This window comes from Carcharhinus amblyrhynchos, chromosome 16 (assembly GCF_965287045.1).
Source record: "Carcharhinus amblyrhynchos chromosome 16, sCarAmb.v2.hapA, whole genome shotgun sequence".
Classification (NCBI taxonomy): Eukaryota; Metazoa; Chordata; class Chondrichthyes; order Carcharhiniformes; family Carcharhinidae; genus Carcharhinus; species Carcharhinus amblyrhynchos.
Genome location: NC_137339.1, coordinates 24876572 through 24903066, shown reverse-complemented (window position 1 = coordinate 24903066; position 26495 = coordinate 24876572). Strand labels below are relative to the sequence as shown.

Sequence of the window (26495 nt, the reverse complement as noted above, 5' to 3'; positions counted from 1 at the left end):
TTGGTGTGCAGATGCCTGTGAGGAATTGCTTTCGCAACTGTAAGGAAGATTGTTGCATTATTGGGAAAGTGGATAGTGGAACTTGTCAAAGAAAGGACAGGTCCTGATATGGTGTATCGACCTTTTTTTCTGCTCCTGAAAGGGCAAACTCTGTGAAGCTCTCCTGCCAGCAGAAAGCCATAAAACTGTAACCCCAATTCTGTCTCCAACTTGATGCTGGTCAAGTTTTGTGCTGGGAATGGTGCCTTTCTGAATTTCCCTTCTGATGTTTACTAGGATTTAGTATAATAGGTTTGTTCATTTTGCTCCATCTGTTCCTCTCTTGCAGAACTCCATGAAAGTCATGTTTAAATGTTTGTGGAAGAATTGTGGGAAAGTTCTGAGTACGTCATCAGGGATTCAGAAACACGTTCGCACACTCCATTTGGGGTAGGTCTGAAACTTGGGCATTTAAATGATGAAACTGCATTATGACCTTAATCCTGATGCTTTGTTCTTGAGTATCTTTTATTTTATTTCAAGAAAAATCATACCATGTCCAATCTTTTGCTCTGCATGAGCATACAAAGATGCTTCTCAAGTAGATATTACTTGTGACTGGATGCCTTTGAGTGTTAACTGAATATCAAATTGAGTGCAACCAAGGCTAATTGGCTAAATTGGTAAATGGCTTTCATGTTCAGAAACTGTAATCAGTTTTCACCTATTAAGATATGTGTGGTGCAGGGTTCTTGTACAGTTGAAACTCCTCGCATTGTTGGGATCAGTGATATCTTTGGATGTTATTATCTGGACCATATGGTGCCACTCTGCTGTTGCACAATTACTGAAAATAGGTTTTGGATCCTTGAACAGGGAGCTTAATGTTTTGATCCAATGAAGCTATTAATTATAGTACTCTAGTTTAATACACAGTTAATACTGATTTGAACTCTTGATGGTTTAGGTGTTAATTCCAATTCTCTTCTCCCACTTAGTGGTGCACTAGACAGACTTTTATCTGTTCCCTAGCTAGTTATTCTTGGAACTGGTCACTAATTTGTCATTAGAGGCTCATTGCTTGAGGGGTGCCACTCACCTCAAGCGTGACTGACCAGGAGAGTCTCCCACTCCTCCTGCCAGTCATTGGTGTTGGAAAGATTTGCAGGTTGGCATACAACCTGTTTGACCATGTTATAAACATATTTTCCTTGGCCATCAAGTCCTGGGGTGGGACCCAAACCTGGCTGCAGACTTAGAGCTGGAGAATCTATCCACTGCGCCACAAGAGCTCTTGGGTATTAAGGTCATCCCTTCTTAGCTTTTCATGTCCATTTTAACAAAATTAATTGTAACATGGTAATGTGCATATCCTATGAACTGACTTCAGTTCAGATAATACTAAGGTTAAATGTTAACTCTAAAATGGAACTTGTCCATATTTCTGGAGTAAGATTTCTCTGTGCTGAATATGTCCTCGTCTTTGAGAATTTTTTTGCATTGCTGGAAAAAGAAAGAGACATACTATCAAAGTTTTTCATCTTGTACTTATCAGGATAGCTCACAGGAGAAACCAAACATAAAGGGAAAATCAATTTATACTGCATAAGGGAAGAGTGCTGATTGGTAGGCAAGTGGACTCTGAGTGGTAGAAGCATTGCTATGGGGAATACAGCAGAGAACTGTTGACTGCCAAGTTTCTGTTTCAAATTCACACCAGAAAGGTTGACTCTGGTCAAGGCATTGCCATGGGGAATGAACCAGGGAATGGCTGTCCACCAGGCTTTGCTTAATTGGAAAATGTGTAATGCGTGGATATGCTCCTTCTGTTGGCAAAGGACAGACAGGACTGTGTAAATATATGCAGCTTCTAGAAGTGCACTTCTTCTGCACTTAGTCTGCCGCCCCTAGAGTAAAGGAAAATTAACAGTCCTCTTTCGGAAATTTAAAATTTCCAAATTAGTGTCACCACAATTTAGTTGCATTTTTAAATATTACGCCAATACTTTACCATTCACATTCTGTATCATATCACATTAATTGCAATCGCGATGCTATCATGTGACTTGCTAGTACTGAAATTTTTTTTAAAAGTGCGGTGCTGCTTATCCCTATCTTGGATGAAATTAGTATAGGTGTATGGCGAAATTCTCAAGAGAAACATTGAAAAAATGACCTGGGGCAAAGGACATGTTTAAAGGGATTGTGACACGATAGATTAGAAATTGGTTAAGAGCCAGAAAGCAAGCAGTGATAAAATGGATTTTTTTTTGGTGTAAGGGTTTAAGCACCGGTTTTTCCAGAGTGAAGTGTTCTGTCAGTTGCTGTGGTGAAATTTTAATAATAGAAAGATTGGAAATGGAGGATAGAGTTATAGATTTTGCAGGTGACCCCAAAAGGTAGAGAGTATGGTTAACTGAGGGGAAAAGTGTTATAATCAGTTGTTACAGGGAATAAAAATTTATGTAAAGAAATGGGATAATAAACTAAATGGAAAACTTGTGAAAGGAACAGTTATTTAGAGGTCTGAATACAAAATCTCTTAAGTGAGGACACAAACTGATAAGACATGTTATCATTGAATACTTGCAGTGCAGAAAGAGGCCATTCGGCCCATCGAGTCTGCAACCACAATCCCACCCAGTCCCTATTTCTAAACCCCTCATATTTGCCCTGCTAATCCCCCTGACACTAGGGTCAATTTAGCATGGCCAGTCAACCAAACGCGCACGTTTTTGGCCTGTGGGAGGAAACTGGAGCACCTGGAGGAGACCCCACGCAGACAGTGACCCAAGTCGGGAATTAAACCTGGGTCCCTGGTGCTGAGAGGCAGCAGTACTAACCACAGTGCCACCGTGCCACTCCTAAAAACCTAACAGATAAATTTCAATAAGCTTGGAGAATTAGGAAGAGGAGGAAAACTCTTTCAAAGAGCTACCTCGGGCATAGTGGGCAGAATCTTATGATGGTTGTTTATGTTCAGGAATAGAAACCATTCCTGTGCCACAGGGAGGCGGGATCCTAATTGGCAAATTACCTGCTCACTGATCTGCAGGTTACCATGGCTGCAGGTCCTATCAAAGAGCTCGCACCTCTGGAAGGCTAGTGGTCTCACTGGGAGAAGTGGCTGAGGCTCAAAGGAGTGCGTGAGGTGGCTCAAAATGGAGGTGCCCTCAGATGCATCTAGAAAATGGATCAAGTGAAGACGTACAAAGCCAGTAGGCCCCATTGGCATGGAGGGAGAAACTTGTCTGGAGGAAATGTTTAGGGTGCAGGTGCCTTGCCATTGGAGTGTGGAGCGTCTGGCTCTGATGGCCACCCAACCTCCTGCCAAAGGTCTGCTCAGGTATCAAAGATCCTGGCTGAATCCTCCCTATTTCCTTCATCAGATTCTTAATTGCTCATTACTGCCTCTTGGCCGCTTATTTATTCTTCAGTGGGATGTGGACGAGGCCCGCATTTGTTGCCCATTCCTAAATTGAACTGAGCAGTTTGCTTGGCCATTTCCCAAGCTGTATAGGGCACTGGTGAGGCCGCAGCTGGAGTACTGTGTGCAGTTTTGGTCGCCGTACTTACGCAAGGATATTTTGGCCTTGGAGGGAGTGCAGAGGAGGTTTACTAGGCTGATACCGGAGTTGAGGGGGTTGAGCTATGAGGAGAGGCTGGATAAACTAGGCTTGTAGTCGTTAGAGTTTAGAAGAATGAGGGGAGATCTCATTGAGACATATAAGATGATGAATGGGATGGATAGGATAGAGGTGGAGAGGCTCTTCCCGCTCAGAAGGGACAGTAGGACTAGAGGGCACAGCCTCAAGATAAAGGGGGGGCGGTTTAGAACGGAGTTGAGGAGGAACTTCTTCACTCAAAGGGTGGTGAATCTCTGGAATTCTCTGCCCGTTGAAGTGGTGGAGGCTGCCTCGCTAAATATTTTTAAGACGCGGGTTGATGGGTTCTTGATAGGCGAGGGGATTAAGGGTTATGGGGAGAGGGCGGGAATGTGGAACTGAGACACGACAGATCAGCCATGATCTTATTGAATGGCAGGGCAGGCTCAAGGGGCTAGATGGCCTACTCCTGCTCCTATTTCTTATGTTCTTATGAGAATCAACCGCATGGCTGAGAGCCTGGAGTCACAAGACCAAGTAAGGATGGCAGATATCTGCCCCTAAGGAATATTAGCAAATCAGTTTTTTTTTAACAACAATCCATGATAGTTTCATAGTTGCCATCACTGGGACTAGATTTCGGTTCCAGATTTATTAATTGAATTTCAATTCCATCAGCTGCCACAGTGAAATTTGAATCCATTTCCCCAAACTGAGCCTCTGGATTAATAGTCCATCAACATTATCACAGTGCCACCATCTCCGGATAAGGTGGTTAGCCACTGCCTTTATTCATCCACCTCCTGCAAGCTTGTGATAAGAAGCCTGTCCGCCAAACCTAATCTCCAAATTTGATTCTAATCCTATCCTCCACAGGACCAAGTTGATCCCAAAATGTTTCAGGTATTTGAAGTTGGGAAGGCATGAATCAGGGAATGAACGATTTTTGGGAAGGAATTCTAGAGGGCAGGTCTTAATGGATGAGGGCATTGCCAGAGTTTGTAGAATGGGCAAAGGGGAACTTAATCCAAACTGAGGAAGAGAAATGTTGGAGCTAGCTGAAGAGAGCTAACGGAAGAGTAAACTGCAACACTGATTTCAAATAAAAGAATAAAGATGATGGAGAACTGTGCAGTTCTATGTAGCAAAGTTGTCACTATCTCATCGACTGAGCAAGAAACTCAACAGTAACTTTTTTGAGCTAATCATGAAAGTAGTTGACAAAGCATGATGCAAAGCCTTTACGATCATACAACTATCATATGTTACAGGCATAATGGTGACTCTGACCACTGTGATGGTGAAGAGGACTTCTACTACTCCGAGGTTGATGTGGATGTGGACTCATTGACGGATGGATTGAGCAGCCTTACACCAATGTCTCCGACTACCACGATGCCACCAGCTTTTCCTAATGTGGATTCTGGATGTTCAGATCCAGCTTTGGTGAAGAATGAGGAGAAGTTGGTGACTCCCTTGAGCCAGTCTGCACCAACTAATTTGTATCACGTACGCACTGACCATGCTTATCAGGTAAATGATCAGGAAAAATGAAAAGATGGCAAACTCTCTTTACGTCTCCCATCTGGCGTGTCACCTGGTTTTCAAAGCTGCAAACGCTAGTATAAATCTGCTGATGCAGTGAGGCCAGAATTTTACAACTACGTCATAGCATTTCTCCCTCCCCCCCCACCCCACCACAATGGATGCTGCAGATTATTGAAATCTCCTTTCCATTTGATGGGACCCTAATAACCTGCTTGGCAGTGGGTTTTGGCGGTTGGGGGGGGGGGCGGGGGGCGCTGTAAAATCCTGACCTTGGGTTTTGTTTAAACATCAGACACAATATTAGCTAAACTTGCAATAGATCATTTTCAATTTAACAGAATTAATTTCAACAAACATCATTGGCAGAAAGAACAAACTTGCTTTTATATAGCAATTTTTTTTGTTGTTGGGACATTCCTAAGCAACGCATTTACTTTCTGTCCTGCAAGCAAACATGGCAGTTTGTTTATACATACTAAAAAGCAAATGTGAAGTGGTTCGTCTATCTGTTTTCATTGCAAATGGTTGAGAGGGCTGCGTTATCCAGGATGCTGGGAGCAGACCCTTCTCTTCAAATGATGCCACACATCCATTTACTTTTGTATCTCGTTCAAAAGATGGCAGCCCCGATCATGCAGCAATCCTTCAGCGCTGTACAAGAGTGTCAGTCGAGGTCAGTGTCCTTGGGTTCTTAACATGGGACTTGAACTCACACCATGGAGGTAAAAATGTTACCATTGAAGTAAGCTGATTCTGAGGAATTATTAATGTATTCTGTCTTGCTAGAACAGATTCTGGTAAAATACTGTCTTAGAGACAGTAACTTGTTTTGAGCCTTTAGCTGCAAGAACTGCTGAGAAAATCAGGGCTACAGCGCTCGATGTCCTCTCCTTTTCTATCCTACTGATCAGGATTGAGGCCGTGCAGAAAACGGGAGCTGAAAAGTGTGCTCGCAGGCAGCAGACATCATTTCTGCACTCTGTTACCCCACCCCACCCCACCCCCATCTGCCCCAACCCACGTACAAAAAAAACACAGTAATCATGGGTTATTAAAGCACAGAAACTAATCTCAGCCCATCAAGTCTGCACATGAACCACTTGGTGTTATCTATCCTCTTTGCTCTCAGATCACTTAAACTTTTTCAAGTAACTACCTAATTTCTTTTTTTAAAAAAAAGTATGGATTCTGCCTCCATTGCGGTTTCTTTCAATGAACTGCAACCTGTGAGTTTTTCGAACTCCCTCTTTAAGTCACTGTCAGTCTACAGTGGCTATTTTGTTTTTTTTAATCTTCAGTTGCAAGAGTGTAAGTTTCTATCCTGTTTGCAAAGGGTACAAGCTATACCTAGGTCTTTTGTATTTCCATGGGAACTTCGTCAATGCATACTTTCTCTGGTATCTATTGATAGAACTGTCTTGCCCCATTGGATGTCAAGGCCAAAATAAGCCATCAGTCAACAGGATCATCTGAAGTTCCTTCAGCTGTTATTTTAGTGTTGTCACTAACATATAGAAAACAGATTAATAAATTAATAGAGAGGGAAAATTTTAAACATGCTTTGAACAATCATACACCAGTAAGAGTGCTGAATCTGTTGAACTCTTTGCGGCAGAAGGCTATAAGATAGAGATAGATAGGTTCTTGATAAGGGGGTCAAGGGGTTATGGGGAAAAGGCAGGAAAACGGAGATGAGAACAATATCAGCCATGAATGGTGGAGCAGACTCGATGGGCCGAGTGGCCTAATTCTGCTCCTACGTTTTACGGTCTTATTCCACAACATGATTGTAAGACTCACATTTATATCATTAACATCTTAATTTTGGATACATAAAAAAAAACTCAAAAAAAATTTTGCAGAAATATCTACAGGTGTCAGTGAAATTCATGTTTTTTGTTTAAATCAGTTTCTTTCTTTATAGATGTCCCTATCTACCCTATTTTATTCTCAAAAAACCTGTGTGAAAGCCCAAAGTGCAGAAAATGGCCAAAGTTCAAAGGGAGAAAGGGTGATTAAGTTGAGAGCAGTGATTAGATGGCTGAGCTGGAAGCTTTATTGTTGGTAGATTGTGCTGTTCTGCATCCCTATGCTAACTACAACAGCAACTACCTGTAATGATTTCAGTTCGTCAATTGAGGTTGGCCTTCCTGAATATGAATTCCTCGATTAAGAGCCAAATGAATGGTCCAATCAGGGAGCCCCATGCTCTGTACATAGGAGTGTCAGTTCCTCTGGCACTCTGGATGCAGACTATATACTGAGAGCACTCTGTACAGTGTTGCTTGATCTTATAAATAAAGGAATTCTGGTGAAGGAACTTTCATCTCCGAGACCTTATTACACTATCCTTCAAAGTGCTCGGGCAAAATATGGTGAGTGCTGAACTAACTAAAACCTAAACAGAAAATGATGGAAGTACCCAGCAGGTCTAATGCTTTCTGGTCCGCTGAACATTTCCACCACTTTATCTATACTTCAGAAATACTTCTGTAGTTGTAAGGTGCTTTGGAATGTCCTGAAGTCATAAAAGACTGTATATCAATACAAGCCTTGATTCTTCTGTTTTCTGCTGGTAGTGTTTGACCATTAGCTGACAGTGATGGCGACCATTTCTGAAATTGAATTCCACTTCAAACTTTAGATTTTACTTGGATCTTCAAAATTCGTGTACCTGGATTATTTGCATTCAAAACAGCTGCATGTGACCAATTTTGAAATTAGATGACTCAGTTCTGTTACATAAACTGCCCAAACACTGAACAGGCAAAGGTCTTGCCGCAGGCTGATCGTTTGGTTGGCAAGAAATCTTGGGGTCTAAATTTGCAGCTTTCTACTTTCGCAAACAACTTCATATCAGTTCACATGAAGTATTTGTGTTAAGCATTCCCTGGCTGTCACTGCTGGACAGCCACAATTCAGCCTCTCTCTTTCCCTCTCCCTCTGCAAAGGAGTATTTCTCTATACTTTGCTTACTGGCTGACAATGTTTCCACTTACCTGCAGCATGCCTCTGATAATCTTAGGATGGTGAGACCGAGGAAGGGGGAATATAAGATGAATGATATTAAGAGCATAGGATATGAAAGAGGGAAGTCAGGACTTGTGGTGGGTATCAGTGCAATGTGCCACCGTGATTTAAAAGGAAAAGCAGGCAAGATCTTTGGATGCAGTACCAAAGGGATAAAATGTAAGTTTTTTTTTTATATGGTGTTAATAGCAAATTGCACAATTTGGTCTTGAGAGCCATATTGTGGTGTACTATTCTGATCACCATGTTAACAGGACGGGGCATTCTTGTTTGGAAAGGATTTTTTTTATTGGCTGAACCAGTTTTATTGCCCATCACTAACTACCTTCCATTTCAGAGGGCATTTGGGAGTCAACCATATTGCTATGGCTACTGCAGGAGTTCCTTAGGGTGGTGTCCTAGACCCAACCATTTTCAGCTAATTCATCAATGATCTGCCATCGTAGTGTCAAGAGGTGGGGATATTAGCTGATGGTTTTACAATTATCAATTATTCAAGATACCTCAAATACCAAAGTAGTCCATGTCCATATGCAACAAGACCTGGACAGCATTCAAACTTGGACTGATAAGTCACAAGTAATATTTGTGCCACACAAGTACCAGCCAATGGCCATCTCCAACAAGAGAAAACCCAACCACCTCCCCATGACATTCAATAATATTACCATCACTAAATCTTCCACTGTCAACATCTTGAGAGTTGCCATTGACCAGAAATTGAACTGAACCAGCCATATAATCACTGTGATTACGAGAACAAGTCAGAGGCTGGGAATTCTGTGGCATGTAACTCACCATCTAATTCCCCAAGATGTGTCTACTGAATACATGGCACAAGTCAGGAGTGTGGTGGAATGCTCTCCACTTGCCTGGGTGGATGCAACTCCAACACTACTCAAGAAGTGCAATACTATCCAATACAAAACAGCCTGCTTGATTGGCACCCCATCCACCACCTCCAACATTCACTGTCTGCAAGATGCATTGCTGCAATTTGTTGAGACTCATTCGATAGCACTTTCCAAACCCATAACTTCTATCCCCAAGAAGGAAAAGGGCAGTTGATACGTGCGAACATCACCATCTGCAAGTTCTCCCTCAAGCCACACACCATCCTGATTTGGAATTCCATTGCTGTTTCTTCATTGTCGCTGGGTCAAAATCCTGGAACTCCCTCCCAGACAGCACTGTGTATGATGTACCTGCACCACATAGGCTGCAGCAATTCAAGAACACAGCACACCACCGCCACCTGAAGGGCAGTTAGGGATGGGCAGTAAGAATGCTGACCTAGCTAGTGACGTTTACACCCTGTGAAAGAATTTTTCAAACCCAGATAGATACCATCAGCAAATTCAGAAAAGAGTTGAATATATGTTGTGAAGAGATTTGAGAGATGTGACAAAGTAGTTTTTTTTAAACTTTGGGACCTTCTCAGTTCTGCGTATCCATGTCTCCAACCCATTGAGATGCTAAATGGAACACAGCTTATTCTTTTGTTGTTTAAAGAGTAAAGAGTTAAATTTCCTTATTTTACAGGCCACAGCCCCTATGAGTATCCCTGTATCATCAAAATTCATGCCAAATGGTACTGGGTTCAGCATATCATTGCAGTCACCACCTATAATTTTTAAAGGTTCACAGGTGAGCATTTTGCATTCTTGTTTTTGAACAGTTCCAGACTCTGAATGTTAACTCTGTCTCTCTCCACAGCTCATGCCAGACCTGCTGTGTTTTTCCAATACTTTGTTCCTGTTTCACACCTGATATGGAGATGCTGGCGTTGGACTGGGGTAAACACAGTAAGAAGTCTCACAACACCAGGTTAAAGTCCAATAGGTTTATTTGGCAGCAAAAGTCACTAGCTTCCGGAGTGCTGCTCCTTCGTCAGCTAAATGGAAGTTCTGTTCACAAACAGGGCATATAAAGACACAAACTCAATTTACAAAATAATGGTTGGAATGCGAGTCTTGGACAGCCTCAACCGGGATCTTGAGTTCATGTCACACTATCTGTAACCCCCATGACTTGCCTGGGCTTGCAAAATCTCACTAACTGTCCTGTCTGGAGACAATACGTATCTCTTTAACCTGTGTTTAACCTTTTCCACTCACATTGTCTGTACTTCAAAGACTTGATTACCTGTAAAGACTCACGTTCTGATCATTATTTTGTAAATCGAGTTTATATGCCCTATTTGTGAATAGAACTTACCTGACGAAGGAGCAGCGCTCCAAAAGCTGGTGGCTTTTGCTACCAAATAAACCTATTGGACTTTAACCTGGTGTTGTGAGACTTCTTGCCCTATTTCAGACCTCCAAACCCAAGGTTGAGTCATTTTTGGCATTGGTTTTAGAGCTCACTCATATATGTGTAATTCGTAGAATCTCTACAGTGCAGAAAGAGGCCATTTGGTCCATCGAGCTTGCACCGACAGCAATCCCACCCAGGCCCTATCCCCGCAACCTCTCATATTTACCCCGCTAATTCCCCTGACATTAAAGGGCAATTAATCATGGCCTATTCACCTAATTTGCATATCATTGGACTGTGGGAGAAAATCGGAGCGCCCAGAGGAAACCCGTGCAAACTCCACAGTCACTCAAAGCAGGAATTGAACCCGGGTCTCTGGCACTGTGAGGCAGCAGTGCTAACCATTGTGCTGCCCCAACTACCATCTGCGGGCTTTTTCTGCCCCTCTTGTCAAAATGTTCAAAGGCTTGACTTTGCAAGATCCCTTTTATAAGCAGCACAAAATCAGCTGTATAAATTTTAAATGTTGGAGGAAAAAATTCAATTGTTTTTCTTTCTCCAACTTCATATAAAAGGTCCCATATTGACATTCGTATATTTAGGCACACCTTTGCCTGTAGCAGAAGCCTTATTGATGATAATTTGGCTCACAGGATTACCAGGTTCAGATCTGTTGAAACAAAACTCTTGAAAAGCAGTAGTAGTTTCTTCTTTTGTTGATTCTTGGATATTTATGTCCTTTCCATTTACCTTCATGCTTCATTTAGGTTTTCTGGATAATCCTCCATATTTACATTTTTCTGCCCATAACTTGCTTTAATCATTTTAAAATATTGTGTTTATTATAGTGCCTTTCACAAATTCTTAATCATTGAATTACTTCTGAAGTGTAGTCAGTATTACGTAGGGAAATTTGACTGTAACGTTGCATTCAGCAAAGTACCACAGCAAGGGAAACTTATCAGTTAAATTAGTTTGGTGATGTTCGTTAATGGATAAATGTTGGCCTGAACATTGGGTGGATTTCCCTACTTTTTGAATAATTCTATAGAATCTTTACGTCCATATAAATAAACTAAGGCCATCTGCCTAGTCAAGTGCTGCACTAATTTGTCGGGCCAGATTCTGTGATTAAAATTGCAACGTGAGACGTGAACCCAAATCATAATTCAGAGATACCGTTGCTATTACTGAGCTATGCTGACATGATTTACGATGAGAATAAGAGAGAAAGCAAAAGTTGGTTTCCCATTGGAAGTGTCCAGCTTTTGAAAGAGTGGGAACAGTAACCTAGGAGTGCCCAGCTGATCAAACAATACCTATGTTACAATAATGATTACACTTCAGAAATACTTCATTGGCTAGAAAGCATGTTGAGACACCTAGTGGTCATGAAAGGTGCTATCTAAGTGCAGGACTTCTGTCTTTTCTGACTGTGACTGCAGAGGCTTCACTTAGCCACTACTAACGTACACTAATTGCTGCAAGATTACTTGGCCCATACATGCTATAGCTGATATTGTGCTGCATCTGAATGCTGGTGACTGTTTTGGCTTCAGTCTAATGATCAAAAATGAGTTGCAAGCTGTACCTATTGAGATATTCTATGAGAAAGCACGTTTTCTATCATCCATTCAACTTTCTGATAGGTTGAGCAGAGGACACGTTTGTTACTACTCCGAGATTGCACTTCCCTTTATATTCATTCCTTCTATCTAATAGTCTTAGGCACTAGCTCAGCATGGAAGTATTCTGTCATAAAGAATGCATAATGGTCCTAAAGAGGTTAGGGATCTTTTTGTTTGCCTCATACAAACCCATCTCCAATTCTTGCCAGAAAATATACCTCTTCACAAACTGGGCAATCCAGTCTTTCTTGGACAGCAGTTTGAACATTGGTGAAAGAGTTACAGCTTTCCTTTAAAGCCTCTGTTCTGAGGATCTGACTGCATATGTATCTCAAATACCCATGGTGGACAACAAAGTTGTAAAGTCCTTCAATAATGCCCTTGTCGTGCTGTTGCTAGATGCTAATACCCAAGTTTGACCTGAAATACACTTTTTGACGTAGCTTCTATTCCTTGATGCTTTTCCTGTGGAGATGCCGGCATTGGACTTGGGTAGACATAGTAAGAAGTCTTAAAACACCAGGTTAAAGTCCAACAAGTTTATTTGATAGTAAACCCACAAGCTTTCGGGGTTTGCCCCTTTGTCAGGTGAGTGGAGAGTTCTGGTCTCAAACAGAGCGTATAAAGGTTTATATGTAAACTCTGTGTGCCTTTATACACTCTGTGTGAGACAGAACACTCCACTCACCTGACAAAGGGGCAAACCCTGAAAGCTTGTGGATTTGCTAGCAAATAAATTTGTTGGACTTTAACCTGGTGTTGTGAGACTTCTTACTTTAAAATAAAGTACAGACTTATGAAGCGATCCCCAGGTTCTCCAACCAAAGGATTACAAAATCTAATCCTCTGTCTTCTGTTAGGGTACAGATCAGAAACCCCAAAGCATGTTATTAAGCCGGACTCGACGCCAAAAATTTTTTTTTTTTTTGTTTTGGTGTTAGTGTGAAGATGAGATGTTTTACTCGAAGTGTAATTCAATTAACTGGGAAGCTTGTATCAGAACAAACTTTATTTTAACAATACTTTTACCAATTAAAATACTTAAACATGACAAGATACAAATTCTTAACTGCTAATCTATCTCCTTTTGGTTCCTATTCAAAAGAAATTCCTCTTGTAGGCTTAAACTCCCTCTTTAAAATCAGTTAGCAACACACAGGCTTGCATGCTGGAACGTGGATTGCCAGTCCTCGAGTCTCCAGAACACCTCTGGAGGGAGAGAGAGAGATTTTTCCTAGCAGGTCCCATACAGCAGAGAGCGGGACAAAGAGACAGACCCTTGCTTCTTTCAAAAACCAGACAGAAAAACTGCTCTTGATTTTTCCCCACAGGTTTAGCTCAGCCCATTAACACATGGCTGTCTCTGTCAATCAACCTGATCAAAATCCTCCTCTGAAACCCTTGGGGGGAGAAATCAAAATAAACAAAATGCATTTATTCAGATTAAAACATACCTCCCAGTAGCTAAGATCAGTCTTTCATCTGCATTCTCAGCAGGTGAGCTGTCTGGTGCAGACAAATCTGCATTGTGTAAAAGGAACTGAATTTTAAACACATCCCTTACAAGAAACATGATATAAATACACATCTTAAAGGTATCACAAAATTATCTGGCTTCTATCCTCAGGATTTGTTGCCCCTTCATTCGCTGGGAGTAAGAGATTGAACGTTTGTGGAACCATATATCATAATTCTGCGGTGCACCCTCCTTTGCTTTGGGCTTGTTCACTCCCTCCCAACTAAAGGATTACATAATCTAATCCTCTGTCTTCTGTGAGGGTACGGATCAGAAACCCCAAAGTATGTTATGAAGCCTGACTCGACGCCAAAAGAGAAATTGAGAACGACCTCTTTATTCCTGTACTCTGCAGTAAACAGCCGCCAGCAACCACAAAGGGGATGGTGCAAGATGCAGGCAGCAATAACATTCTATATATCACATGAATGGAAAGATTGTGAATGAACATATCCAAATGAATGATGTGCTTTGGGGCATATGGAAGCTTCACTACATCAATAAGCTATTAAAGCATTTTAATGTAGTGTGAGCTGCAGGTCATGTCAGCTTCTTGTGGAAATTTTCCAAGCTTCTTGTAGATCCCTTGACAGAACTCCAGGTACAGCTTGTGAGCTTCTTCAGTACTTTGAATTTGTGTATGGTGTTAGTTATTTCTGTCACGTTGGATCTGAGAGTTCATTAAACTTGAGCTACCACCTCGTGGAGGTGGCACTGTGTGGCTGTCTTTTGCCGCTGACTCTCAAATGTTGCGCTTTCCTTCTCGTCTTCGTGAGGAATATTTCTGCTGCGCCTTCAGAGGACCTGGAGAGCTCTGGTCCCCCTGAAGAACTGATGGCCAATCTGCAAACTGTGACCATCTTTGTCTGGAGATTAACGATGTTGCTTGCCTCTTTTAAAATACTGGAAGGCTTTTGAATTTTGCCAGTAGCATATTGATTACCTCCTATCCCTGGTTGGCTGAAATCCCAATATGAAGCATTTCTGATAGATGAAGTTCAGCCAAAATATATGAAAGACCCTGGAATTGAAAGAATATTTGATGCGTATCACAGCCAGTGGGTTCAAATTACGCTGGAACCTGCTTCTGGGTCAGGTTTGTCAAATTCATGCTGATATGTCAGAAGAGGAAAATAAAATTAAGTTTGTAGCTTCAATTATCCAACAGGTCCAACACCATAGGAGGCTGGAAAGAATCTAAAGTAGCAATTGTCAAGTAGTTAAGATAACATGAAACTAAATTGAGTTGACCCTTGGAACCATCAGTGGTTTGAAGTGACTTGTTGGAGAATTTAGAACTCGGAATTGTTCATTTAAGATTGAGGTTGAGAATTTTTTCCTCTTGAGGTCCTGAGTCTCTGGAACTCTGCTTCCACTGCCTTTTGAGAAAGAGAGCCTTTGAATATTTTTAAGGCAGAGACAGATAGATTCTTTGTAAACAAGGTGATGAAATGTTATTGGGGATAGGCAGGAAATCATAGAATCTCTAGAGTGCAGAAGGAGGGCAGTAGCCCCATCGAGCCTGCACCAATAATAAACCCACCCATGCCCTATCGCTTCCCGCCTCCAATATTTACCCTACTAATGTCAACCTAATCTGCACATCTTTGTGGGAATGTGGGAGGAAACCGGAACACCAGAAAGAAACCCCCACAGACATGGGGAGAATGTGCAAACTCAACACAGTCACCCAAGGCTGGAATTGAAGCCAGGTTTGCTGTGAGGCAGCAGTGCTAACCGCTGTGCCACCGTGCCGTTGAAGTTCCAAGCAGATCAGCCAAGATTTTACTGAATGGTGGAACAGGCTTGAGGGACCCAGTGGCCTACTCCTGCCCCTAATTCATATGCAGAAGGCATTTTTTTTTTTGATTAATGAAAACCTGAGCAATGAATGTCTAATGCAAAAGGGATGTTAATTGACACATGATGCATTCCAATTTCACATTTGGGTTACAACCAGATTATGAATCTTCCATACAACCATCAATATCAAATGGTACTTTTTAAATCAAAAATAGAATACAGTGCGGATTAGCTAACATTTGTATAGAAAGAGCATGTCAACATTTCGGTCACGGCTATTCCTTTTCAGGTTTTTGTTCTCAATTTGCATTGTTTTGCCTTTTATTTGTACTTTTTGATGTAATGTTGTGGAAACTAGGAACTGATTTGAATCCCTGGTTACCTTTAGGATCCACTAGCACAAATTCGTCCAGTCAGTATTGTTGAGAAGCGACAGATTTCTCACCCATCCTTAAAGGTACATACTTCTCTCGTGTCATCCTCTAAACCAGGGACAGGAACAAGGTACTGTCTTCATTTTATGTTCCATATTTTAGTTTGATATAAGGAATTTGATTTGAGTGGTACAAAAAAAAACATTCTGTGAACCTGCTGTAGCATTTTTAAAATCAATTTTGAGCTAATAACCTTTTGAATAAGTTTTAAGCTACACTATTACTTCATCATTATCCGGGAAAAGGAAATCAATGCGAATTGTTTGAATGGGTTTTAACTGATATTTGCTGTTGACGTTAATCATTGAGCAACTCCACTGTGCTTTACAAAACCAATATGGACGCAGAATCATAGAATGACACAGGGAAAAATGAGGCCCTTCAGCCCACCTTTTTTTTCTGTGCCAACTCTTCGAAGGAGCAATCAAATTCTCCCACTCCCTTGACCTTTCCCCGTAGCCCTGTAAATTTGTTGTGCATTATCGTGTTCCGTATTTATAGCACTTGCGTGTATATGTCTATGGAGACCATTACTTCACGTTTCTTCCCATTTCTTCAAATACTCCACAGGTTTTAAAGTAAGATGTGGATGAAATTGAGCTAAATTGTTAATTAAGGTCACAGTGTAAACACTGCTGTAGTCCTAAATAGTGTCAGTGAACTACATCTGTTATTAAATTTAACTGTTCAGCAAGGGTAGCAAATGAAGCAACATTCCTCCTACCAATAGTGGATAATCCGCATCTGCCCCCCACCGCAGTTCTCTTCATAATTCAATAATGACTAATGACAGATTCAAGTGTCTGATAGCAGTGAAAATTTGCAGACCTCCTGTCATGACCGTTTTGAGAAATTTACTAACTTGAAATATTGCCTCTCTCTGGAAGGTGGACAGTGAGAAGTTTGCTTTGTAGTGTGTTGTTAATAAGTTACAAAGCTAGCGCTTAACATGTGGAAAGTATTGCAATCACATTTGTTTCAGTATCCTACTCTGTGACCTTAAGATTTGGAAGAGATGGCTTGGAGTACGTGGAATTTCCAAAGGCTCAAACTGTCCACGAGCTTGAAGCCAATGAATAAAATACAAATGACCAGGCCTCAAAGAATCGAAGCTTATTTATTAGAGTCACAAGTAGGCTTAAATTAACACTGCAATGAAGTTACTGTGAAAATCCCCCAGTCGCCACACTCCGGTACCTGTTCGGGTACATTGAGGGTGAATTTAGCAATGCTGCTACACTGAACCAGCACGTCTTTCAGACTGTAGGAGGAAACCCACACAAACACAAGGAGAACGTGCGCACGCCAGACAGACAGTGACCCAAGCCCAGAATCGAAACTGGGTCCCTGGCGCTGTGTGGCAGTAGTGCTAATCACTGTGCCACTGTTCTCAGAAGTGTTGCTGATAGTTGAGTCAGAGAAGAACATATGGTGGCTTGGGTTTCTCTTAAAGAAGTTAAATAGCAGGTGTATGAGCAAAAACATTTTAAAGAATCACTTCTCACGCATTTACACGTCTTTCCTTTCAGGAAGCCTAGGGGTGAGGGAAAGAAATGCCGAAAAGTTTACGGAATGGAGAACAGGGATATGTGGTGCACTGCCTGTCGCTGGAAGAAGGCCTGCCAGCGGTTTGTTGACTGAAATATGGCACTTTCTGAATTTTGTACACTCTAAGATTTGACAGCATGCTGTTTCCTGAACAATCAATGGTAACAAGAAAAGGGCAAATACTTTAAAGCAGGGAATGCTTAATGCATGATTCTGTTTGGATGATGCACTTGTAATTATGTGTGAATGCAATCAAAAAAATTAATTCTTTTAAAGTATGATAACTGTTTTTGCTTTTACAGTTTTCTTTGAACTTGCTGTGTTTTTAATGGCACTTGAACCAGCTGGCAATTTTGCTGTTTCTGTTTAAATAATGAAATCTTTGCCAATTTGATTAAATTCTTAAACAGCGGGCTTTTTGACTGCTATCCCTTCGCCCTCTCGTCTCATTTTATTTTAGCCCCTTTTAAAATAATCTTTAACCTTGGAGAAGAACTGATTCTTCATTCCACTGCTGAACCATTGGTTCCTCATAAGACCGGTATTGTTCCAGGAAACACATGCAGTTTTTTTTAAAGAAAAGGAAGCAAATTGAATTTATTGCTGTAAAGCTTTGCTTTTACTGCATTTCAAAAAAAAATGTAAATTTTACAGTTTTGGTTTTTGATAGTGTACGGAGGGGGGGATCTTTTAACCAAATTTTAATTGTTTTTTTTGGTGAAAACACTTGTATATTGTGTCATATGTTTTTTTAAACTGTTTTTTGTTACAAAAAATTTGGCTAGCAATTTGGAAGTTAAAAATAGGGTCAGACCTGCCTGAAAATTCAGGAAGTGCCAACGGGAAAACCTCGTTGAATTGCACTAGGCTGTACTGCACAATGAATAACCCTAGAAACACATGGAAGTTGCCAAGTGTGCAACATGATGTAGTTGCGAGGAAGTATGTGAGATGTAAATAATGTCTCTTCACTGTAAAATAAGACTTGTAGCATAGCTTTAGTTGAGTATTTTGAGAAAGGAGAAGAAAAACCTGATGAAAATGGTTTTATACTTGAGATCCATTTTCATGAATGTATGAAAACCATCCTTTCACAGTGTTTAGTTAATTCTTCAATGCTGGTTGCCATTGCAATATTTTTCTTTTTAAGCTGTTGCATAACTATCTGCTTCACCACCGCAACTTATTATTTTTTGTTTGTTTTCTTGATTGGTTACTGTTAATTACTGTGACCAACAGAGAATGCTGCACCTTTTTTTTAGTACCAGAATATTAAGCTAAATCCAATTCAATTTTTTGCCACCAGTTATCTCTCGGGTCTTCAGGCATAAGTTTCTGCCAATTTTTTTAACAAGTGAATGGAACTGGCAGCTTAAAACTTTTAGCAGTTTGATTAAATACAGGGTTTAAGATTTCTTTCCATCCAGGTAGTCACTGGCCTGTGAATAAGTCACTTATTGAAGGGTCTAAATGTATTGAAGTAGATGGCAGAGTGATGCTGAATGTTGCCAAAAAAAAAGGGTTGATTGAATGCTGTACAAAGAAAATACTGCTTTGTATACCAGATTTTTTAAAATAATTATAATGCTCAGATATGAAGATACCTTTTAGTTGTGTTGACATCCTGTGCTCCTCCATTATTCTTGCAAAATCCAGCTCTAATGAACCATTTGTTTCTATAGTTAGGAAAAATCAGGCATATCTCTTGGGTTTTTATCAGTGTTCATATTGTAGTATTTTAGCGATAACATACCAAAGTAAGTCTCTCCATGGACAGTTTATTATGATATGCTGAATTCTCAGGATTTAAATGTTTATAACAACTGTAAAATGGAACAGCAGAGACTCTAATATTTTTAATTATATACTGGATTTTTTTCTTTGATTTTTTAAAAAAAAGGGCTTACCTGTAAAATAGATCTTGCATAAATAGCTCTAAACTGGTCTCTGACCACAACTGGTGACATAAGCAAATGAATGTAAACTGTTAACTCTTGCAGCTTTCATTACATTAATTCTTTCCTTTATATGTGGAAAAAAAATGATCAATGGTTAACTTTCATTATCATTATGCAAAGGAAACTTCAACCCACAACAAAGCTTGTTTTATTGCCAAACTTTGTATTACATAATTGTGGCAGTAAACATTCCAAGAGAGAATTTTATTTCTGCTTTGAAGACTATGTGTATTACCAGCAGTTGTACCAACTTTGGTTTCAGAACTTAATCATTGAACAGGTGAAGAAATCATAATCCTTTTGGGAAAAATGCACTTTTTGTATGAAAAAAGTTATGGATGATAATATGTATAGTGTGCTTTTTATTAATGTTGGAGAGGTGCAGCATTTGTTTCCATACTGTCTTTCAGTGGGGGTGTAAAATCCTCATGGTTTTACAAAGGAACATAATTACTAAGTTAACCAGAATGGAAAGGACCTCTTATTTCTGTACATACACCTGTAATGCTGTGCCATGTCTTACATGGCCAGCAATGCCTACTGCTGAGGTTTACGTGCCAATGTAATGCTGGGTTTCATATTTTTTTAAAAAATGCAAGAAATAAAGATCCTCAGAACCGTTCTTGTTTAGTTTTAATGCATTTTAAAACCTCGCTGGTATGAATACCAGTATTAATGGACAACAAAGCTTCGCCCTGTTAATCGGGGTGAGTTGAGAGCAACGTTAACATCATGGGAAAGTAATTTTGCTTTGGATTAATACAAAGCTGGCATCACAACTCTGAATTTAGTCCTGCTTTGACTCCTGACTCCAGAGCAGAGCAGTTAAGACCTGCTGGAAGATGCGATCTATTGTAGAACCAAGTAAGCTCAAAGAATTCATATGAATCACCTTTACACTTAAACAAACTTTACTTAAAAGTAAGCATGTTATTAGTCACAAGTAAGGCTTACATTAACGCTGCAATGAAATTACTGTGAAATTCCCCTAGTCAACACACTCTGGCACCTGTTCGGGTCAATGCGCCTAACCAGCACATCTTTCAGATGTGGGAGGAAACCCATGCAGACACCAGAGAACGTGCAAAATCCATACAGACAGTGACCCAAGCCAGGAATCGAACCTGGGTCCGTGGCGCTATGAGGCAGCAGTGCTAACCACTGTGCCGTCCCAAACAGTTGAATTACGTGCATGCACACGGAAGTGAGGATGCACAGTTCTTTCCTCTGGTCAGGGCAATTTACATTAAAGCCGTGCAGTGTAAAGGAGACATTGTCTGACTAGAACCTGAACTGCAGTTACTAATCTCAGCCCAGTGACAACCACATAAGCCCAACATCAAACCTCGTGTGTCTGCCACAAGCAGATCAGGAACATGGTATATTAATGGTTTTCAAACTCCATATTCTAACCACTTTGCAAACTTTACAAAAGTTCAGTATTTAAAGATGAAAATAACAGCACAGGAACAGGCCCTTTGGCCTTCCAAACCTGCACCGATCATGCTGCCCGTCTGAACTAAAACCCCCTATTTGTCCAGGGACCATATTCCTCTATTCCCATCCTAGTCGTGTATTTGTTAAGACTTTTTTTTAAAAAGTCACCATCATATCTGCTTCCGCTACCTCCCTCAGCAGTTCAGATCCAAGGATTTTTTTTAAAGGACAGCCAGATGTATAGTATAAAGTTAAAGCAATAATTAGCTATTTGCATTTTGAGCTTGATTTTATCATTAAAGATAAATAGCCATAATGATCAAACCAGAACACTGAGTTGAATTTTCCTGTCACGCCTACCACAGGAATCGTAACAGGTGGGATGTGGCTCATTGAAAGGTCTGTTGACGTTGGACAGGATTTGCTGGTCTTGGGGCAAGCGTGGCTGGAAAATCCTGCCCATGATGCTTGTTAAATTCATCTGACGTTCTTTGCTATTTTCTGGCTTATTTTAAAAACAGGTTCATTTCTATTGAAGTAGCAAGTACAGAGGGTAGCCATACAGCAACTTTCTTTTTAAATGTGCGAAACAGTGGACCATTCCACAAGGCTGTACTTTTGCCAGCATGAATAAATAATGGTATGTTTTAAAGATATAGGGGACAATTCTCCCAACCTGCTTTTGTATCATTTCAGGGGTTTCCCACTGGGTGCCATGGCCTCAGAGTCTCCAGCAGCCAGGTTTCCGGCCTCAACAAACGTTTTAATGTGTTCAATATATAATTAGCGGGCCTGGGACTGACATCTCCAGGGGGAGGAGGATGACCCAGACATGTTCAGGGGACCAATAATCAGGGCCGTGGGAGGGTTGTACGAACAGCAATGCAGGGCTGGCCATCGATCAGGAGGCTGGCAGTGCAAGGCTACTGCATATGTGCCAATCTCAGTGGCTCACTCAGCACTATGCTGCTGGCCTCTCCAGCAGGAATAGACCCCACACAAAAGACCATCAGCGCTGGCCTTTTGTGTGAATCACGCAAGAACACTCTCTGCAATGCACAAAGTGTGGGAGATTCATTTTGAAACTCCTGTTTGAAAAAAAACCAGCGGGATTTATTCCAGGATTTTTTTTTTACATGAATTTGGCACTTTGGGAGAATCCCATCCGTAGTTTTATTCAGATTGCAGAACTTTCATATCGCTGGAAGAAAGAAATTGGAAGGAGTTAGTGCCTTTTTGTGGCTTATTTTAGTATTACACATGGCAACATAAGCAGAAGTTGGGAATTACAATAAATATTTTGAACTGAAAAATGTAACACTGCAAACCATTTTTCTTAGTACTGTAGATAAAAATCTATTCGTGATAAAATACTTACTTAAATGTCAAGAGTTTACCCTTGCTCATATTATTGTGAAAACATTTGTCTGGTTGGTGTCCTTTTTATACATTTTTCAGTCTTAATCTTTATTTAGTAGGGATTTTTCACTCATGCACAAACTATTTTGAGTACTGTTCAATAGTGTACTTTAAGAATATTCCCCGACTAAATAATTAAAGCTACTAAGAAGTTTTGAATCGAATAGTAATAAATTATATGAAAGAAATGGAGCATAAGGAGTGGACAGTGTCAGCAGCAATACTACCTTAGTTTTTTTGACCACCGTGATTCTCAAGTTCAGTAGTTGTGGCTGTTTCTGGTTTCCTGTGTTATCGAGAAGGTTTGGTGATGAAAATGTGAGGATTTTCAAAAGCATATCTGCCTTCATAATAATGACTTCTCCATCTGACCCAAAGCCATTCACTTGTAAAGGAACAGATAATTGATGTTGAAGTTGAACATGGTGATGAACCTCAAGTATTTTTCATTAATTCCATTAAGTCAGTTGCCACAGTGAACTTGGAAACAAAATGATCTCGGACAATTCTCCACACAAGAATTCCCATTGCACGTGCTTTTAATATGGAAAGGGTATGATTTTTTTTTCTAATCTGCAGCAGCAGGAGTGTTTACTTCCAAATTTGAAAATGCAGGTAAAAAACCCAAGGTAGGACACTGCTAAGATCAAAAAGATTGAGAGAAGATGAGCAGTACATACAAACAAGGAGCAGGGATAGGCCATTCAGCCCCCAGCCTGTTCTGCCATTCAACAAGTTAACAGTTGTTATAATAGAAACCTCAAATCTGCATCCTGACTACCCACGAAACCTATAACCCCCCCCCCTTGCTCACTTTGCCTCATCCATCTCTGCCTTAAAAATATTCAAAGACTCTGCTTCCATCACTTTCTTAGGAAGATATAAACAATTTTTGTTAAATGATACAAGGTTTGGTTTTTAAAGTCTAGATTTTAACAAATCTTTAGAGTGTGGTCCCTGCTACAGTAACATGCTACATAAGAACAAGCTGATTGGTAAGTAGTAGATAAAGTCAGGTAGTATTTACTATTTTTATCACTTATTGGTTGTATTCTATAGTAATAATGACCAGGAAAGAAGGGAACTAGAGTAATTGACATTATTAGAAGATGCTTAAAATTAAAAGGTTTAATTTAAAGGAGCATGTTATGGCAGGAGAGCTCAAAGCCATGGTGTGCTCCATGTGGGAAGCAGGGAACATTTCCATTGCCCAGGGCCAGCATGTGTGCAGGAAGTGTCTCCAGTCGCAGTTCTGGCAGCCTGGGGTTCAGAGCTGGAGCAGTGGCTGGGAACATGGTGACCCTCCACAAAACTCAGAGCATCGTAACTAAAATGTACAGAGAGGTGGTTGCACCGCAGGCCAAGCCTCCTCAGGCAGTAAGGGAATGGGTGACCACCAGCCACAGTAAGAGGACTAGGCAGGGAGTGCAGCAATCTGCTATGGCCATCCCCCTGCAAAACAGGTATACTGCTTTGGATACAGTTGGGGGAATGACCTCAGGGAAAAACTAATACTCCAATTTGTTGTGCCAAAATTGGCTCTGCTGTACAGAAGGAGGAGAAGAACATGTGGGAATGCAATAGTTATCAGGGACAGATGTTTCTGTAGCCACAAACAAGACTCCAGGATTGTATGTTGCTCCCTGGTGCTCAGGTCAAGGATCTCTTGGAGCTGCTGCAACAAATCCTTGCAACAAAGCTGTGGGAGCAGAGTCCTTGTGTATTTTTAAGGCGGAGACAGACAGATTCTTGAACAATAAGGGAATCTCGGGTTATGGAAAAAAGGCAGGAAAGTGGATGTAAGGAATGTTGGATCAGTGATGATTCTATTGAATGGCAGAGTCGGTTCAAACAGCCTAATCCTGTTCTTATTTCTTATGGAGCAATGAGGAAGTCAGAGAAGGTGTTCCAGTTCTTCAGCTCCTAAGTTGGAAAAGGATATTGTGTGATAAATGTTGCTTTTCATGTACGGGAGTGTGTAAAGGGGCAGCACATTTGAAATTGGAAAAACAGAATGATTGACAAGTTATGACTATGGTAACACTGATCAAGAAATTGTTATCACAAGAGGAAATCCAGCTGTAGGCAATTGGGAAACATGACTGCCACAAATATCAATAGATAGAAAAGCATGGAGCTACTAAAAGTAAAAGGTGGAAACTGTTTTGAGTTTTTATGGATGCAGAAAGCTATCTTTAAGTTTATCATCATGTCTTCGCAGGATTTGACAACTGAAACAGTGATTCAACTATTGTACTGAAACAAGATTAAACATCGAGAAGTTTGGAAGTAGTCACAAATATGAAGTATGGTCAAATCACTAGGCGAAGCCAAAGCAATTTTTTGGCCATCAACATTTGAACTCCCTGTGCCAAATTCCAAAACAACTGTACTAATGAGTCATTATTAATTGGTAGTTTGGGCTCTTGAGGCTTGAGAGAAATTTTCATTGAATGCAGCATACGGTGTGACTTTCATATATATTCACTTCCATGTTATTTATTTTGGCAACTACTTCATTGCATTTATACTGCTTCAAGGTCAGATACCTAAAAAGGCCAATTGTCTTGAATCCTATAAATAGACTTAGTCAATTAGAGTTCATTTTGTATTAAACCTTGTGCCCAGGCTCTTAAAAACATCCTGAAGTTCTGAATGAAAGATGCAAAAATCAGGGAAGGTCCTTTTCCATGACTCGGGGCAACAGTGACAGTGGTCAGCACTGCTGCCTCACAGTGCCAAGGACCCGGGTTCAATTCCGGCCTTGGGTTACTGTGTGGAGTTTGCACGTGCCTGCATGGGTTTCCTCCAGGTGCTCCCATTTTCTCCCACAGTCCAAAGATGTGTGGGTTGGATTGATTGGTCATGGGAAATTGCCCCTCAATGTCAGGATTTGGAGGGTAAGAATGGGGGTTACAGGTTCAGGACTTGGGTGGGATTGATGTCAGTGCAGGCTTGGTGAGCCAAATTGCTGCCTCTGCACTGTAGATTCTATGATTCATGTGTTGAATGGAAAATGGTGGGTTGTGAAGCATCAATTCAATTACTTGCGGTGAGGAACTGTGGAGATTTATATTAGTACAAATATCTTTGATTGAGTTGTCCAGATCTGTCTACTTGTCTTAAAGACACTGTACAAACCTCTCTCAAATTTATATGGCATACATGCATTGCTCAGGCATGTCCCTTGATCAATAATTATGCAAGATAATTTCTTCATATATTTCTCTACAATAATAGGATACTTGAGTGGAATTTGAAACAACACTCAATATGGTGGTTGAGACAGTCAACGTAAGCTGTTACTATCTCGTGAAATGGGATAAATGTGAGAACGTTTAATTGCAATGACTTTGAAGAGATTTGCATTGAACACTACAAATAGATATGCAAAATAGTCCACAGCTCACTTCACAGAGCTGGAATCCTACACTTTGCATATAAAGATTTGTAACAACAATCCCACCCTGGTCCTGTTCCTGGAACCCTACATTTTTACCCTCCTAATACCCCTAACACTAAGGGAAAATTTAGCACAGTCAATCCACCTAACCTGCACATCTTTGGACTGTGGGAGGAAACCCATGTAGACATGTGGAGAATGTGTAGGGGTATTAGGAGGATAAAAATGTGGTGTTCTGGGAACAGGAGCTGGGTGGGATTGTTGTTACAAATCCTTATGCAAAGTGTAGGATTCCAGCTCTGTGAAGTGAGTTGTGGACCATTTTGCATATCTACTTGTAGTGTTCAATGCAAATCTCTTCAAGGCCATTGTAATTAAATGTTCTCACATTTATCCCATTTCACGAGATATTAACAGCTTATGTTGACTGTCTTGACCACCATAGTAAGTGTTGTTTCAAATTCCGTTAAAGTATCCTATTATTAGAAACATAGAAAAACTACAGCACAATACAGGCCCTTTGGCCCACAGAGTTGTGCTGAACATGTCCTTATTGTAGAGAAATATACGGCGAAGAAATTATCTTGCATAATTATTGATCAAGTGACATGCCTGAGCAATGCACGTATGCCATATAAATGGGTGTGAGGTTTGTACAGTGCTTTACCGTCAAGACAAGTAGACAGATCTGGACAACTCGATCAATGGTATCTGTACTAATAGAAATCCCCGCAGTTCCTTACCGCATGTAATGTAATTGGTGTTTCACAGCTCACCATTTTCCATTCAACACATGAATCATAGAATCTACAGTGCAGAGGCAGCAAATTGGCCCATCAAGCCTGCACCGACATTGATCCCACCCAGGTCCTGAATATGTAACCCTCCCATTCTTACCCTCCTAATCCCCCTGACATTGGCCATGGGAAAT

General features: G+C 40.7%; 1 protein-coding gene across 2 annotated transcripts in view; it reads left to right on the top strand.

The window, feature by feature from the left end:
• The window catches only part of LOC145353901 (zinc finger protein 704-like), a 107450-nt gene extending 87523 nt beyond the window's left edge, over positions 1 to 19927 (top strand). For both annotated transcript variants that reach the window (XM_080204870.1, XM_080204869.1), the window contains exons 5-9: positions 329 to 429; positions 4856 to 5117; positions 9705 to 9809; positions 15754 to 15869; positions 17329 to 19927. In XM_080204870.1, coding sequence (XP_080060996.1) covers positions 329 to 429; positions 4856 to 5117; positions 9705 to 9809; positions 15754 to 15869; positions 17329 to 17440 — 696 coding nt within the window. In that variant the 3' untranslated portion in view covers positions 17441 to 19927. The remainder of the gene's footprint in view (positions 1 to 328; positions 430 to 4855; positions 5118 to 9704; positions 9810 to 15753; positions 15870 to 17328) is intronic.
• Positions 19928 to 26495: the final 6568 nt, after the last annotated feature.